The sequence below is a fragment of the Megalobrama amblycephala genome, linkage group LG14, assembly GCF_018812025.1.
Source record: "Megalobrama amblycephala isolate DHTTF-2021 linkage group LG14, ASM1881202v1, whole genome shotgun sequence".
NCBI classification, from domain to species: Eukaryota; Metazoa; Chordata; class Actinopteri; order Cypriniformes; family Xenocyprididae; genus Megalobrama; species Megalobrama amblycephala.
Genome location: NC_063057.1, coordinates 44712383 through 44730540, shown reverse-complemented (window position 1 = coordinate 44730540; position 18158 = coordinate 44712383). Strand labels below are relative to the sequence as shown.

The 18158-nt window shown below is 38.3% G+C and overlaps 1 protein-coding gene and 1 pseudogene across 1 annotated transcript; both read right to left on the bottom strand.

Moving 5' to 3' along the window:
• Window positions 1-1691: 1691 nt before the first annotated feature.
• On the bottom strand, window positions 1692-3399 carry LOC125245856 (putative nuclease HARBI1). The gene is made up of 3 exons (XM_048156656.1): window positions 2488-3399; window positions 2049-2410; window positions 1692-1805 (listed from the first exon to the last, which is right to left on the bottom strand). Exons 1-2 carry the CDS (start codon window positions 3155-3157, stop codon window positions 2049-2051), a joined length of 1032 nt encoding a protein of 343 aa, XP_048012613.1. The 5' UTR covers window positions 3158-3399; the 3' UTR covers window positions 1692-1805.
• A 3390-nt stretch (window positions 3400-6789) lies between these two features.
• LOC125245830 lies at window positions 6790-15568 on the bottom strand (annotated as a pseudogene).
• Window positions 15569-18158: the final 2590 nt, after the last annotated feature.

The following is an 18158-nucleotide window of genomic DNA, read 5'->3' as shown; positions in this document are numbered from 1 at the left end:
AAATGTTATGATTTGTAATACATTTATTTAATGCACAGATTTCACCTGACAGCACTGCACAAGCTTGCCTGCCATCTTCGGGACACCCTTAGCATAGCTAAACTTGCGCCAAATGCAAGTAAAAATCACTGTTGAAACTGTGTTACTCACCAGTTGCCTGGTAACTTTTCATGAAGTTTGACAATGCATGTTTGGGAGAATGTAATATGTCTTAGTCCGATCATCAAATTGCAGTTTATAAAATATAGTTTGACGTGTCGCATGTTTCAGCTCTTACATTCATTCAGTGGCGCGTTTGTTCATTTTCATATTAGATTCACAGCAAATGCTACTCTAAGTATAAGAGAAAACACATGAAGTGACCAGGTGTAAAAAGGCCCTATAATAAAAGGGAAAGCTCGCTGCTACTGCTGCTGGCGGGGACACTAAACACTGTGTGAGCCAGTCTTGACAGTCGTGGTAGCATGGTAGAATTTAGAATTTATAAAATATAAAAAGAAGCAGCTTAAAACAGGCCCGAAGCCCGGCCCTGTGAGCTAAGACGTGAAAATTGGCCCGAAACTTAGCTTATGGGGCTTAAATAAGTCAGGGCCTGTTGGCACACACAAACACACACAGAAACACACACACAGAGTCATGTCAGTGTGTAAAGCTGCTTCCATAGATCATAATATAATTATATATAATCTCAATTACTGGCTAATAAAATCACCATAGGAACCAACATTGATGAAGAGCATTAAAATGACAAAGCTACTCACCAATAGCAGAGTGCAAACGATGGCCACAACACTGCAGCCGTGTCCAGTTGTTCAGTGAAGTCACCTTCACTACATTTGCCCCGCTGTCTGTGGTGATGCACACCATTTTGTCTTCAATCAGACTCCAGGGGTCTCATTTATCAACAGTGCGTAGAAAAGGTTCTATATTTTGTCTTACGAATGAAATTTAGAATGTGCCTAAGTACAAGAAAATCCACATTTATCAAACGTGCGCACGCAGTTCTTACGCACATGAGTAAGCAATCATTGTTGATAAATACCACATGTTCACGTTCATGGTCATTAGCATTCGGAAACGCCTCCAATTAACCATATATGGTGACAACACTTCCCTTTAAAAATTACGTGATTGTGTTTTTTCCTCACCGCAATAATGGCAAAGAGAGCAAAGAAGAGGAACTTCACAAACACAGAATTAGAGATACTTGTAAACGAAGTTGAATCCAACCAACAGATATTGTTTAGTTCATTCACTGCAGGAGGAATTACAAATAAAAGAAAAAATGCTGCATGGGAGAATGTCACCAATGCAGTTAATTCCGTTGGGTCTGAGGAGAGAACTGTCCCAGAAATAAAAAAAAAAATGGTTTGACATTAAAGTATTGGCTAAAAAACGTGTCACAGCACACAGACGAGAAATGTCCGCAACTGGAGGAGGACAGACAACAACAGAACTTTCCCCATTGGACAACCGCATAGCCTGCATCATCGGAGACACAGCTCTGTCCGGGATTACTAAGGACGGTGACACTGATGCTCTTGAGACAGAACAAACCGGGCCATCTAACACCCAAAGTGAAGGTAAAACAAACCAACTGGAATAGGATATTGTATTTGCATACATTTTATTTCAATTTGTAAACTTTTTTTAATGAAATCATTCATAGATAAACTCAATTAAATTAATGTGAACATGTTTGTCCTTTAATAGCGACACCCGTTGTGCCTGAGGAGCTTGAGGAGCTGGGCCCATCCATTGCCCCTTCCATGCGCCGTGCGCCAAGAGTGCTGAGTGAGGCGGTGCTACAAAATCAAGAGGAAACAACAAAATCCATTAATGACCTAAAGGATCAACTGAGCAACATAACGAATGTATTGATTCAAATCAACGAGTCTCTGAAACAGATTGCCTCTTGCGCAAATACAATTGCTAATAAACGATAAACCGCTAACTAATGTGATTTCAGTTATTTGTTTCCAAGAAGCTGCAAAACACAAAACGAAATCACTGTAATGTTTCTGCACTCGAGCAAAGGCCAGACTTACTTAAAATGTCTGTATGATCCTCTGTCTTGTCTGAATGCCAGCGGCATTAAGAGGTGGCAGGGGCACTGCATCGGGCATAGGGCTGTCTGGTCTTGGGGGTTCCTGCAGGGGGATGCCCTGTCTGATGGCCAAGTTGTGTAGCACACTGCAAGCCATGATGATTTTGCACGCTTTTTCTGGCTGATACTGCAGTGTCCCTCCCATGCTTGACAGACACAGCCATCGTCCTTTCAGCAGGCCTATTGCGCGCTCAACTGTGCTCCTTGAGCGCGCATGGGCACGGTTGTAAGCCTGTTCCTGCTCGGTCCTCGGGTTGGTTAGGGGGGTCATTAGCCATGGCTTTAGCGGGTAACCTTGATCACCTAATGATTAAATAGTTTTAAGTAATTGTACATAGCCCTACAATAGCATTTTAAACATGTTGTAGCCTTAAATTCACCAATGAGCCAGCCATCCTCAACAGCGCCTTCTTGGAGACGCACACCCACAGAGCTATTCTGCAGAATGAACGAGTCGTGTGTTCCTCCAGGCCACCGCGCAACGACGTTTAATAACAACAAATTTGCATCACAAATTATTTGCACGTTAACAGAATGAAACCCTTTTCTATTTACATAATTAAATTCGTTGGTTGATGGTGCTTTTATGGCGATGTGGGTGCAGTCTATGGCTCCAATTATGTTTGGGAATCTTGCAATAGCATGAAAGTCCCGTTTTATTGCGGCTTGTTGAGGATTTCGATAAGGGAACTGGATGTAGGTTGGGGCCAAGGAAATAATTGCATCCAACACTGCCGGCATGATCCTACTCACTGATGGCTGGGATATACCACATATGTCTCCAACCTCACGCTGAAATGTGCCAGTAGCTAAAAACCCAAGGGTGGACAGGAGTTGGATGTGCACGGGAATGGCTTTCGTGCGATTTGTTTCTCTCTCCAACACTGGTCCTAAATCACGACACAAATCCAGCAGTACATTTTTGGGAAAGCGGTACCTACTTAGAAGCCACTCTGTGCTCTCGCCAAGCAGATCAGCGCGATCTTGGAAAACGCGCTCTCTGCGGAGCGCATTGTTTGCCAAGTCTTCCAATAATGCAAGATAAGCCATTGCACTGAGACAAACATATTTCACAGCTGTCTTTTATAGGGTTTGACACCAATTAAGCATCGTGTTTAAAACTAGACAAATTATAAATTGAGTGTTTTTTAACTAAAGGAAACACAGGACATATGTGGATTGCTTAATGCTTACTGTGACACTCTTAAATGCTTTTTATGTGTAGTGTCGCTATTCTACCACTAGATTATCTGTGTAAGCATGCTCAGAGGTGTGCTTATATTTACACACATTTCTACGTATAAGTACAACTTGGTGAATCCCACACTTTTCGTGAAACTGTTCTTACGCACTCACTACGCACAAATCTGTCCGTACGCACCATTGATAAATGAGGGCCCAGGACAACAGTGCCTCCTTCAAGCCTTCTGCTATCACTTTTCCTATGTGATCTTCGGGGAAATATGCAGTCTCAAGGCATCTAGTTTTCAAACCCCATTTATTGTCGATGAAGAGAATGGTCAAGCTAATGTATGGCTCAGAAGTACGGCTTGACCACAGGTCAGAGGTTGTTGCAAAGTACTTGGCTGACAATATTTCTTGCTGCACAGATTCTTTGCACATTACACACAGCTTAGGAATGGCAGTCTTAGAAAAGTACTTTCGGCCAGGAAGAACATAGCGTGGGTCAAGCACGTGTATAAGCTTTTTATAACCTGGCTTCTCGACAGTGCTAAGCGGAAGCATGTCTTTGGCTATATGATATGCCACTGCCTCCGTTATATATGTTTGTACCGTTTAGATACTTTGTCATAAGGCACTGATGCAGAGTACCTCTCCATGGTGGGCTGCTGCTTGTGTGGTGTTGCAGCTACAGATGTTGTTGGTTGAATACGGCTGTGCTCCAAAGGGTGAGCGCGGCTAAGGTGGTACATCAAGTTCGTGGTATTACCAGTATTGGCGGGGACGACAGTCTTGCATAATTTGCAGATGACATTGGTCTGACTACGGTCAGACTTATAATATCCAAAAAACTGCCATACTGGCGAGCTGACTTTTCCTCTTTTATTAACAATTTCCTCGCTCGCTGCGGCACTCATTTTCTCATCAGTCATCAGCCGGCGGTTCCTGAAGAGGAATCCAGCAGACCAGCACGAGACAATGATATGGCGCAACCAAACCTGATACTGTTACATGATTGGCTGTTGGCATGTCACTCACTACGTTGCTAGGATACCAGAGAGCGAGTGCCTTTGTTAATGCAACCAAACTTGCTTCACAACCTCTGTTTTCTTCCGACGAAAAATAAAAAATATTGAACATTTTATCGAACACATTTTTTATTGATAACGATCACGTGTCTATCGCGATACATATCATTATCGTTTTATCGCCCAGCCCTATGCTGCAGTTAGGTCCATGGCTTTCTGCTGCAATGCATTGCCCCTTGGTTCACTTCCTTGCTCTCACCTTGAAGATTGGACAGTTGATCTCCAGACAAAAACTCAAAATTGATGCTTTTTAGAAAGAGGACCTTCACCAGAGTTTTAAGTACACTTTCTCTACAGGCTTACCAAGTATCTGACAGTTTCTTCAGCTCCAGTGGACACTGATCGGGGTTGCTGCTTCTTCTGCATTTCAGTAAATGAAGAGTGCCGTTTTGATGAGTTGGCCATAAAAGTGTAAAGTTTTTCAGCTAGATTGAAAAAGTTGACTAAACATATATTTGATTTTGCACTATCTACCAATACCAGATTAAGGCAGTGTGCCTGTCAGTGCACATACAAGAACCTTTGGATTTTGCCATAGGATTCTGGTCAGCAGTCTCTTATATTTCCCACTCATGTTTGCAACCCCATTATAACCTTGACCCAGGATGTTTTCTGTTTTCAGGTCATTTTCTTCCAGTAGAGCCTTCACAAGTCCACTTGTTGAATGCACATTGCACACCTGAATTAATTGATCCTTTACTTTTCATATTGTGTACATATCTCACAAAAAGCCTGTTAAGTGTGGGACACATCATTCAATGTGATAGCAAAAATGGAAATAAGGATATACCATGTACCATATACCATATCCAAAACAAAATCAAATAAAGTACGGTGTTTCAGTAAACTTTCCACCGTGGAAAAACTATATGGGCTTGGCATCCTTGATTAGTATGCTCCTGTCTACTACTGGCATAGCCTGTGACGCAATCAAAAGGTGTCGCTAATATCCACTTCCGCATAACATTGTTAAAGGGCTATACTCCTAATTTGGCTCCTACAAATAATAAGTGAACAAGCACACTGCTCTGCTAATTCAATTTTTTTTTAATCAAATCCACAAATCTGTTTGAAGTACCAAATTAGCCAGTGATCAGTTATCAAGATTAGAAGATCTACAGCTACAGGCACTTGTCCTTGCTTTGCCCACACTATAAACCTGATTGTTGAGGGAAGGATTAAAACATTCAGGAGGTTGTTGCACAAGGTGAAAACTATTGTTGAGCACTTTCACAGGAGCACTACTGCATCAGAACGTCTCGAAGCAACTCTGACACAGATGAACCTTGAAGGGTTAAAGCTCAAATAAGATGTAGTATCAAGGTGGAACTCTACCTTTTACCAGCAAAAAGATGCCATAAATGCCACACTTTCCCTTATCAGCCCCAGCTTGCCAACACTGACCCCTGATGAGTGGGAGATTGTGAACAGTGCCCAGTTTTCTTTGCTTCTAAACAACACAGGTAAGTGACAGTGTCTAAAGTTATTCTAACTGCAAGGGGGCTGCAAGTCAACCAGTAACAGCTGGAAAGTTTGTTCATGACTAGGTTTCGGCAATGGTGAATTCATTGGCTGCTGACATGCAACAGCGTTTCTTTAGCTTGTTGGCAGAGGCTACCCTGTTTGACACAAAATTTAAGAAGAAGGGCTTTCATAATCCAGCAGAAGCAGATGAGGCCAGAAAGAGTATTACTGCAGCTTCAGCACTCGTGTCAAGCAGGCAGGTGAATGAACCTCATGCTGAGAGTACTAGGCTTCCTACCCCCTCTTCTGAGCAACATTCAGTCTGAGGGGACTTAAGGCAGGAACACACCAAGCTGACGGTCGGCTGACTAAGTTTTCTCAGTGTGTTCCACACTATCGGCTTAAGTTGGTCCTCGTCTGCTTTTTTTCGGACAATTCAAAATGTTGAATCTGCGTCAGAGCTCATCGGTCCGTCTGGCCATCTAATCATTCTGATTGGCTGTTCAGATACTGCCACCTGCTGGTACGGAAAGGCATTTCATCTCACGCAGGCGCAGAACGGACGTGCTACTTGGCCGTCAGCTGTTTAGCGTTAGTTTGGTGTGTCAGGCCAACTTTGGACACAGACACTGCCGACGTGAGCCAACCCTGCAGTCTGCTTTCGTCACCACTAAGTTCTTTGGCATCGGCTTGGTGTGTTCTGGCCTTAAGATGAGATGGTAGCTAATTCATTCGCTGTCAGGAATGCCACGTCAGAAGCAATGGCAGCAATGAGGAGTTACTTGGCAGAACCCCTGATTCCAAGGAGTGAGGATCCACTCACTTGATGGAAAGCACGACAAGAGGTTTATGAAGTTTTAATGGACATTATGAAGAGGAGACATTTTGAAGAGGACTTTGCATAGTTGCAAACTGTGCTCCTGCGGAGAAAATATTTTCAAAAATTTGGCAAATCATTTCAGAGAGGAGGAACAGGCTGAAACCCAGCAAAGTCAGACAGCTTCTTTTCCTGAATGCAAACCTTTCCTAAAATCAGGACAAATGTCACTGCCCAGCACATGCACTGCTCACACCTGTCACAGCTTGCCCATTCACTCCTAATTCAGTGAGTAAAGACTGCTATTCAAGGTACTACATTCTTTGCTGAATTTGATGTGAGAAAAAAACCTTCCCTTGTTCAAAAAGTTGGAATTGAATAGCTATTTTGGAGTTTTTGAAAGAATAGCTGTATCATTAGGATGGCCAAAAGAAGTATGGCCATTATTGTTGCAGTGTCAGTTGTCAGGGAAAGTCTTGGAAGTTTTTTCCACACTTTCAATAGAGGATAGTTTACAGCAGGAGTGTCCAACCCTGGTCCTGCAAGGGCTACCGTCCTGCAGATTTCAGTTCCAACACTGCTTCAAAACACCTGTCTGTAATAATCAAGCAGCCCTGAACACCATGATTAGCTGGTTCAGGTGTGTTTGATTGGGGTTGAAGCTAAAATATGCAGGGCGGTAGCCCTCCAGGACCAGGGTTGGACACCCCTGGTCAACAGTAGGAAACTGTGATGACAGCTTTGTGCATTCGAGTTGGTTACAGAAGTGTAATGTTTAGAGTTTGTTTTTGATCTGTTTTCCTGTTCTGTTCAAGTCGGTTTCTAATGTCAAGTTTACACTATAGGACTTTAAACGTCGGCAGATCGTTGTGCTGTTCAGACTACATGACTTGCTGTGGAGTCTTAAGTCATTGTGGTGTTCACACTACGTGACACTACGTAAATGATCCACAACAGGAGGTTACACACTACATGAGCTGAAGACAACTGTCACCCAACGACTTTATTTGAAAATGGACATAGGGAAGAAATTTGATTAAATTTTGAAATAAATCTAGTTAAAATTACAATAAACCATTTCACACATAAGTTTAAAATATTCTGGCTGACCTCCCAGAGTTAAGGCCACCATTAGAAATGTTTCCTTTATTGTTTCTATGACGACACATTATGATTGTCATGTGACACACCGCGAACACACTGTATGACAGATGTATTGCTTTTCTCACCATGTCATCAATTGTCTGATATTCCGATTCTCATATATTTGCAAGTGAGTGTTTTGTCATTTAAAAACCTACATCATGATCTTGATCTTAATTCATAACGCGAGATGGGCGCTGCCTTGTTTGTTTGCGCTTTAGTTCAGAGAGTCCTGTCAGTCGGATTTATAGGCTACAGCACGTGAAATACATGTGGTCAGTGAACTGGGAGAAGAATACAGTGAGCTTTATAGTTACTTGACACAATGTATATCTGATATGAATAAACATTAGCAAATTATCAGCTTTTTGAATGGATTGTTATGTCTATGGAAAGCTTCCATAGACATCAGTATATATTTCATTGGCTGTTGCATCACGACACGTGACACCACAGGATAGAGTCAGCCGACAGCTCCAGATATTTAGCATGCTAGATACAGTTTGGCGTCAGCGAGCCTCTTTGATGCATCGTTGAGTAATTCACACATAAAGATTGGCGAGCACGATCACAGCCCGAGCTGTCAGTGAGCTTGTTAACTTGCAAATTGGGCTCAAAATCCTGTAGTGTAAACTTGGCATAAGTTCGCTTGTAAAAGAAAATTGGCAGGAAAAAAAAATTCGACATCATATATCGGCCATCAGCTGCCCTAATTTCTAAATATTGGCATCGGCCAGAGAAAAAGCCATATCGGTCAACCAGCTAACCAGTTATTTTCAAATTGTTCAAAAACTAGTTCTTGTCTATTTAGAAAGAAAGATCGACAGGTAAAGAATGTTAGGCAATGTTTAGCAAATACGCAACCCACAGCTAAAACCAGCTTCCAGATGTCATCAGAGGCGCCCCAGCAGTATATTTATGTACAGACTGAAAACATTTTTTACCAGCGCATTAATTCACTAAAGAATAATCTAATAATACAGTGGAATGTTTATTATTTCATTCAGTTTGTCCTTTTATTTTTACATTGCATCATTTCACAGCAATACTGAAGTTTATGTAATATCTTGATTCAGACATATTGATCGGAATCAAGTATGATGCCTCTGCTCAATGAAAATTAATTTCATACAGATACATATCTTGGTGCTATTTTAAATTGCTGAGCATTTCAAACTTTTTTCACAGAAAGAACACAAACCTGAATGACTTATATGATGCATCTATAAGTGTGATGACACAAATAATGTTTTATTACACTGATCACAATTAAGTTGCCTTCCTCCAGAGTAAATGCAGTGATTTTTGAAATTTCTCAGGTTTCTAAACCTTGTCACGCTGATGAACACTGCAATTTCTTTGCAGAATGAGTTTGCAAATGACGTTTCAGGTCTGTGTGAAATGTGAAACTCGTTTTCACACTGAAGACACTTGTAAGGCTTCTCTCCAGTGTGAACTCTCATGTGAATCTTTAGGTTTGCTTTGTTTGAGCGAGTCTTTCCACAGTGATGGCACATGAAAGGCTTCTCTCCAGTGTGAGTTATTACATGATTCTTAAGGTGATCGCTGTCTGTGAAACTCCTTCCACACTGATGACAAATAAAACTGTTTTGTCTTGAGTGAGTCCTCATGTGGAAATCAAGGTTTACTTTACGTCTGAAACTCTTTTCACACTGATCACATGTGAATGACTTCTCTCCAGTGTGAATTTTCATGTGGACATTAAGGCTTCCTTGATGTGTAAAACTCCTTCCACACTGAGAGCATATGAACGGCTTCTTCTCCAGTATGAATTCTCATGTGGGCATTTATTGTTGCTTTATGTGAAAAACTCATTCCACACTGTTGGCAGGTGTAAGGCTTTTCTCCAGTGTGAATTCTCATGTGTTTTTTAAGGTTTCCTTTTTCAGTGAAACCTTTTCCACACTGTTGGCAGGTAAAAGGCTTCTCTCCGGTGTGAATTCTCATGTGGACGTTAAGGTTTCCATTTTGACTGAAACTCTTTCCACACTGAGGGCAGGTGTAATGGCTCTCCCCAGTATGAGTTCTCATATGGACTTTAATCGTCGCTTTATGTGTAAAACTCTTTCCACAGTGTTGACAGGTGTAAGGGGTTTCTCCCGTGTGAAGTCTCATGTGAACTTTAAGGCTTCCGTTTCTAGTGAAACTCTTTCCACACTGAGGGCATGTGTAAGGTTTCTCTCCAGTGTGAATTCTCATGTGTTTTTTAAGGTTTTCATTTTTAGTGAAACCTTTTCCACATTGTTGGCAGGAGAAAGGCTTCTCTCCGTTGTGAATTCTCATGTGGACTTTAAGGTTTCCATGATGATTAAAACCCTTTCCACACTGAAAGCAGGTGAAACTTCTAATTCCAATCTTTTGACAACTTTTTTGTGAGAAAGTCTTTTCAGTCTTTGAGCAAATAAAATATTTTTCTGCAGTTATGAAATCTTCCTTTACATCAAGTTCTTGACTCTCTTCTTTCAGTGGCATCAGATCTGTGGTGAAAAATGACAAATAACCTCAGTTTAATGGCACAAAGCAACAGACATCAAAGCATTTAGACCAGTGGCCATTATTCAGGGCACACGTCCTGATTTTGCTAAGTTAGATGCGTTCCTGGGTCAACATATTTTGTTGATCCTGGAACAACATTCCAGTCCTGAAAATTAATCTTAACCCTATTCCTACCCCTAAACCTAACCCTACCCATAAGTTATCCCAAAAATCAGAGGGAAATGATAGATGAATATAGATATATAATAGATATGATATAGAAGCACCAATTCATGATTTTAAGCCTAAACTTGACATAAACTTGATCTGTAAACTTGTCCCTCAAATCTGATTGGTTGATTTGAACGTTGTTCCAGGGTCAACAAAAATGTTGACCCAGGAACATGTTGAACTCAGCAAAATCAGGTTCTGCATTCAGGGCCCCTTTATCACCCCCATTAAATAAAATGTATTATGAAATTTCAGACAAACTGCATGTCAGCCGTTATGACATTTTTCATGAAGTGTGATATTTCGTAAGTTCCACCTGGTATTAAGATGCATTTTGGTCGATCAGAATGAGTGGACGATACTAAATACAGGTGTACACAGGGTGTAAAACGTTTTGAGCTTGTCCACTTTCGACCGGATTGTTTTTTGTGGTTAAATGTGTTCGAACAGCCAAAAAAAGACTGCCTACTCTCTTAACGCGTAAGGTAAGCGTGCGCTATCCAGACTGAATTTAAACTTTATCACCTGAAGACCCGTTTTTGGGTTTGAAGATGAAAAAAGTATCAAGCACATTTCTATCACACACTCACAATGTTCTGCTGGTCTTGCGGCTGTCAGCTGCTATTCTCCGTATGGTTGTCCGTTATCATATGTAAATTGTGCAAGCTTATTTTGTTCATTAGGTCGATAGATCTGAAAAAAAACCATACATTTACCCACACATAGACCCTCCCCTTGAAGAAATCAGGACAAAAGTGGTTGAAAGTGGACAAAAGAGATGGATTAAAATAGCAGGTGGAAATGAGTATTTGTCTTCTTAATCCACTTGTGATTCGATCTTAATACCAGGTGGAAACAGGGCCTAAATTATTTGACATTTGCACAAAATTTGGTAGTGTTCGGCAGATTTACAAAAAAAAAAAACCTTAAAGCATTTGTAATGTTGTCAGAAATGAATTTTCTTTGTATCATTATGTTCCTTGGTTTTTATAACAGTGGTCCCTGACTTTGCTCTTGGAGAGCTACTGTCTTGCAGAGTTTAGCACCAACCACAATGAAACACCTGAAACAGCTAATCAAGGTGTTCAGGATAACTTGAAAATTAAAGGCAGGTGTGTTGGAGCAGGGTTTGAACTGAAGTTCCTGGTTTATGATGATTCTAAAAATATATAATTTGTCATTGTCCATTAATTTGCTTGTCCACCATTTTGAAGTTTGCAAAAAAACAAAATCATTGATATGCCAATAAATCTCTACCAATTATGTCCAGAATCTGCTCTGATGAACTTTAGACCGAGCCGCACAAAAATGACTGAAAAGGTTTTTGATATTCTTTTCCATTTCCGAGGCGGACCATTTCTATGTGTTTTCCTATTCTACATTACATTAAATAATTTTGCTTCAACATGTTAAACATATCTAATAATTTCTATAATACATTTTCATTTTAATTTTCAACTTATAAAAAGGTTAAAATATATGTTTAGATTATATGTTAAAAATACTGTGAGGAATAGCAAATGTAAGTTATATTACTGAATCTGAATTAGCATTTTCTGCAAACTTTGCACATTTGGTATGGAAAATATACATTTAAATACAAAAATACATTGCCATTTTGCATTTTACATTTCAAATTAAACATTGCTACCCCATAAGCTTCCATAATTGTGCTCATTCTCACATTGTAAGTGCTCCTCAGAATCAACGTAAAACCTTTCTCTTTATGTGGCACACTGTGATAAGCAGAGAACACCCAACCAGATGGGCAAAAACTCCTGTGTGGCAAAACCTGTTATAATAACATTTTTTTGGTGAAAAAATGTCGAACAATCTTTTTCCGTTCATCTTTAGTGCATAAATTCTATATCGATACTACAAATGTTACAACAAATTGGTTTGGAAACTCTTTTTGTCAAGGAAAAAGGGCTTTAACGCATATAAATGTGGTGTCACATGACATAATTAGCCTATTCACAGCGTCTGTGTTTGTGTGTTGCTCCAGTTAAAACAAATCTCTGCAGCTCACAAAAAAGTGGGGTGTCTGTCAAATTAAAGAAGATTTTTGAGTTTAACACTGACAAATAGAAAGGTAAAATAAAACACAGAAATGTTCATTCTATATCTGAATAAATAAGAGTAGCCTAGTGTCATAGAATCAAGAGTCCGTTTCGAATTTCATGATCAGAAGCGGTTCTAGCCTATATGACAAAATGTAAATCACAACACTTAAATTAAATTATTTTGTAATTATTTAGATCTAATTTGTTTTGAAGATGGATTTTTTTCTTCTTTTTTTGTGGAAAATCTCTCTCCATTTCTGTCACCTGATGAGAGTTAGGGTTCCTTACCAGTGTTGCTTCTGGCATGCTTTTATATATAGCTTACAAAGATCATATTTGATGATTTGTACTCAGTTATTGAAACAAATGGAATCAACACTTGAACTGACTTCAGCTGATCAATGACACTGTTGTCTTTTTGAGCTGCTTTAAAGCAGGACTGTACTCTGTATGAATTATTGGCCATTAATTTCCTGTTTATAGCTGCTTTGAAACAGTCTACAGTGTAAAAAAGAATTGACTTAAATAAGGATCAAATGATCTTTAAGAATAAAACCAACCTGTTTGTTCCTCAATATCTTCTTGTTTCACTCTGAATGTTTCTTCAATCTTCAATTTCTTCACTCTCCTCTTTAATAAACTCCATCTTTATAATAGTGTGTCACGTGGATCTCAGTAGCTTCATTTTTTTCTCTGTTTGGACACATTATCATTAATAAGAAGAGAATAATTAACAAAGAAAAATAATCTCCAGGTGCGTCTCAATCAGCTCATTAGTTCAGTAGTCAGTGCACTGGTGAGTTATATGGTCTTAAATGGCGTAATTAACAAAAAAAGACACTAAAGTAGCAGTACAAATTAATAAAACAACTAGACAATTCATATTTAGTTATGAAAAATACTTGCTGTTTAATGATTTGTAGATTGCATTCTGTAGATTGCATTCTATAGATTCCACTTTCAAGAAAACATTTGCAGTTTTTTGTTACTGTCTGTTTTCACGTTACATTTACACTGTTTTGACCAGCATGTGTCGTCAGCCTGCGGCGATTCGAGTGATGTGAATCACTGAATCATTATGCGAAGAATTTGGTTCAATTGACTGAAGCTGCGTCTCATTTCGGAGGCCGCATACGCCATCAAGAATGTCTTATTTAAATGGTTAGTTCACCAAAAAATGAAATTTCTGTCATTAATTACTCATCTTCATGTCGATACTGATTTTATTCAGTGTACAGTTTAATGAACAAGAACTTAATATCAAGTGACTTACATTTTATACACCAAATCGCCTGTTTCGCTGTATTTCACCAAAGAAAATAGTTGCAAAGTCCACAGCATTGTTTTGCGTCTCTTAGCAACACTTCCTGAATGAATCAGCCACTTCAATGAATTGGTTGAATCTTAATGACTTACTCATTAACAGTGATTCGCTGCCACCTACTGGCGGATTTAATTTCACGTTTAAAGTGTCTTCATTTTTTTTAATAATTTCAAATAACAGTATTTAACGTTTTATATTTTCATCTTTTCAAAACATTTATGCATCTTAACTGCACTTGACTGGTTAACTTTAATACAATTTTAATCTATAGTTATACATTAATTACAATTTCTGTACCTGAAAATCTCCTGTTTAAACCTACATGAAAATCTTGAAAGCACCATTTGTTTAATTTATATATTTGTTCTGTTATATTTATTTGTGCTATTATTTGTTACTATTTTATTACTTTTTTATTAGTATTTAAAATATAAGTTAATCTAGTAGTTTTTGGTGTCACCTTATTTATTAAGGTTAAATGTATCAAAAACAACAAAAACAATTACTAGGCTTCTTTTATAGGCCCATTTTCTTTTCTTTTACTTTATTAATTTTTTGTTGTGGGGCAAGTAAAAATTCAAACCACTGGCCCGACTGGGCCAAGTAGAAAAATCCTTAGCGTTGAGCCCTGTGAAGCTTCGAAGCTTAACAGATCTTTTGTTTCGAATCAGTGGTTCGGATCGCATATCAAACTGCCAAAGTCAATAAACTATTGAAGTATTGAACACTAAATACGTAATGAAGCCTCGTTTACTGAAATCAAGTGATTCTGGCTCTCTGAACCACTGATTTGAAACAAATGATTAGTAAATAATTGAAGCTTCATGAAGCAGTGTTTTGAAATCGCCCATCACTAGATATTGTTGAATAAAGTCGATGTTTTGTTATTTTTGGTGCACAAAAAGTATTCTCGTCGCACAAAAGTATTCTCGTCACTTTATAATATTAAATTTGAACCACTGTAGTCACATGAACTGTTTTAAATATGTTTTTAGTAGCTTTCTGGGCATTGAAAAAGGGAGTGTTATTGCTGGCAATGCAGGCCTTACTGAGCCATCAAGATTTCATCAAAAATATCTTAATTTGTGTTATGAAGATGAACGAAGGTCTTATGAGGGTGAGTAATAAATGACAGAATTTTCATTTTTGTGTGAACTAACTCTTTAAGAAAAGTAGCCATAATAAAATTGACTTATTACTCGTGAAGTGTAAAATACTATAATTTATTTCTTACTTTATAATCTAACGGTAACTTTTCTTAAATAAGACTCCTTCAAATGCGACCTCCGGAGGCTGCAGCCTTTGAAATGAGAAAAACTCCGTTTCTCCATCACTATTTGCCAGTGACCGAATTGGTGTTTACAATGAACTGATTCACGATAAAGCAGGGAGAGAAGTGAGACGCGCGTCTGTTACTCGTTATGTTGATGTGTGTTACTCACAAGAAATAACGTTTTGTAATGTTTGATGAAGCGTTACATTCAATAATTCATTCATTTTGCATCGATTGCAAAACAGTAACATTGAACGGTTTGTTTCGATTTAAACACTTGCTTAATGTTAAAATACACACCTATTTTCAGCCGAATCACAACAGATGCATGAACTTGGCACAGCCTTGTGACGTCATATCTCCATACCAAAATAAGAGTCCTGTCCATATATGGCCATTTTACAGAATTGGGTCAAAGTCGATGTTGGAAACGTCTTGGAAAAAAATGTCGTTTTCCACAAATTGTGTATGTATGCAAATTGTATAATATCCAAGGCACACATTTCTAGCAATTGTGCAGTTAATTCTTATTTCGTATTTTCGGAAAGTGAATACATTTCCTCTGCCCAAATTTATCACTACCAAAAAACAATAATAAATCATTTAATAAGAGTTACATTGACCTATTAAGATTGGTTACATCTGCCTTGTAAATATTTTTTAATTGTTTTCACAGATAAATCAATAACAATTAACATTTTAACAATATTTCAAGTGTAATTTATGATATATGTTGTATTTGAATCCAATCTTTCTTTGTAAAAGTTTATCACACTGATTTCAAAGTTAAGGATTAGTTTGAATATGCATTGAACCATATATTTCAATATACTTCCATATACAAAACATCACGTTTCAGTCATGACTACACATTTTCACTAGTGGCAGTAATGTTTTGGTATCGACCACATCACATTACAGAATTTTAACTCGAATAATAACACTCTAATAATTTGCATAACTGTACTAAAATTTAGTTTATTTCCCCCAAATAAACGATTGTTTTCTCCTTTTGTCACTACCGAATACAGTCACGACCGAAACGTGGTGAAGTTTCGGTTGTGACAAATTTAGATAATTTTGAGCCTAGCTCAAAGATGATAATAAGTACATGGTTAGCTAGCACAGTTCTCAACAGATGCACACATAAAAAATAAATTTTATTGAATAACCCCCAAAAACAATAATGTCGTATCGGTAGTGACTGTTTTGGTAGTGACAATTTTAGATACTATTGAGGCTAGCCCAAAGATGCTAATCAGTACCTACAGAGTTGGGTATAACGCAAAGTACGTAAATTAACGTGTTACTGTATTCAAATTACATTCCTGGTAACGCAGTAATGTAACGCATTACATTTTAAATATGTAATTTGGTTACAGTTTCTCATGTCAATAAAATTACATGCATTACAAGGAAATAATAAGGTAAAATGCATTTCTAAAAGAAACACGGATGCGTTAAGCATGCGCTTTAATGAATCACCGGAGAACGCATGCTAAAATGGATGGATATGAGTGTAGTGGTTGTTTCTTCAAGTGGAAATACAAACATTATTTTGATTTCATTGTGTGTAAAAACAAAAATACTACTGTTAAATGCAAACTGTGTGCAATTTCTAATTAAATTTCTACCGCTATTAACTCGACCAGCAATTTGTTGAAGCACTTAAACAGAAAGCATTCTACAACAAAACTCATTGTCAAGGAGGATACCCGCACCCAAAACGAGAACGGTACAACCTCATCTAAACAAGCTAGACAATTGATCTGCACAAAACCCGAAATATGATGCAGATAAAAGGGTACAATGCATTAAATTTAAAGTGTCCTGTTGTCGATAGAGGCGCAATTCGTAAACACTCCTATGGGAAGTGACAAACAACCTATATGGGCATATTGATTGGAGGACACTGCTTTTATGACCCAAAATCAATGTAAACAAAGCCCACTGCGAACACCATTGTAATTTGCTTCAGCCTTTTCGAACTTTATAAATGATTATTTTAGGTTTCAGTAACAAAATATACACAGCAAAAATGAGAAAGCATTTTTTTTGTTTTTACCTACAGAGATCTTACCACGATGTACTCAACAGACGAAATAAGGCAAAGCCTCTGTGCACACCACCTATTATGTTATTGTCACAGACCAATGGTGGCGTTTTGCAGCTGGAGCAAACTTTTTCTGAGAGTTCGCTTTGGCAAGCTATTTCAAACTCCCAAAACGAACTTCGTTTTGGCCTGATTTTGTTTGAAATGACATCACATCAGTTCGTTCTTCGATTTAGTTTTAAGTATATCTGGGCCTTTACATTACCACATGTGCACTTACAAAGTGTTATGTTGGACATCAGGCAAAATACGAAACGACCTGATTAATGCTATTGCTGAAGTGATGGGAGAAGAGATTAACCTTTTGAGCAGTACGGTCCCACATATGGGATTTAGAATTTGGCAGTTATGTAACGTCACTGAACAGAAGTAAAATCTGTTCACTCAGCGGCCATATTTGCAATGCCTTCGGGCAGCTATTTTGGGCATCCAAGACCAAGTACTATCTATTTGAATAGGGCAATCCTGAAATCTCAAAACTGCTTGGTGAACTCACAATTAAAGGTGCTATATATTTGTTTTATACATTTTTTGCATTTTTGCAATATTACTTGAAACTGTCTTTACTAACTGGCCAAGAGGGTCAATCTGTGCACGTCTCTCACAAGGAACATAATGGCAGTGATTGACAAGCCAGAGGGCCAATCGTTTACACGATGATCGCGTAAACGATTGGCTGATGTTTTTAATGCCCTACCTCATGCACAGATGATGTATATTGATATTATTCCTTTCAGTGCACCTAATAAATAGTCTTTTATCAGTTAGTAAAGACAGTTTCAAGTAATATTGCAAAAATGTATAAAACAAAACATCCTCTTTAGCACCTTTAAATAACATATTTCAAATCAGCAACA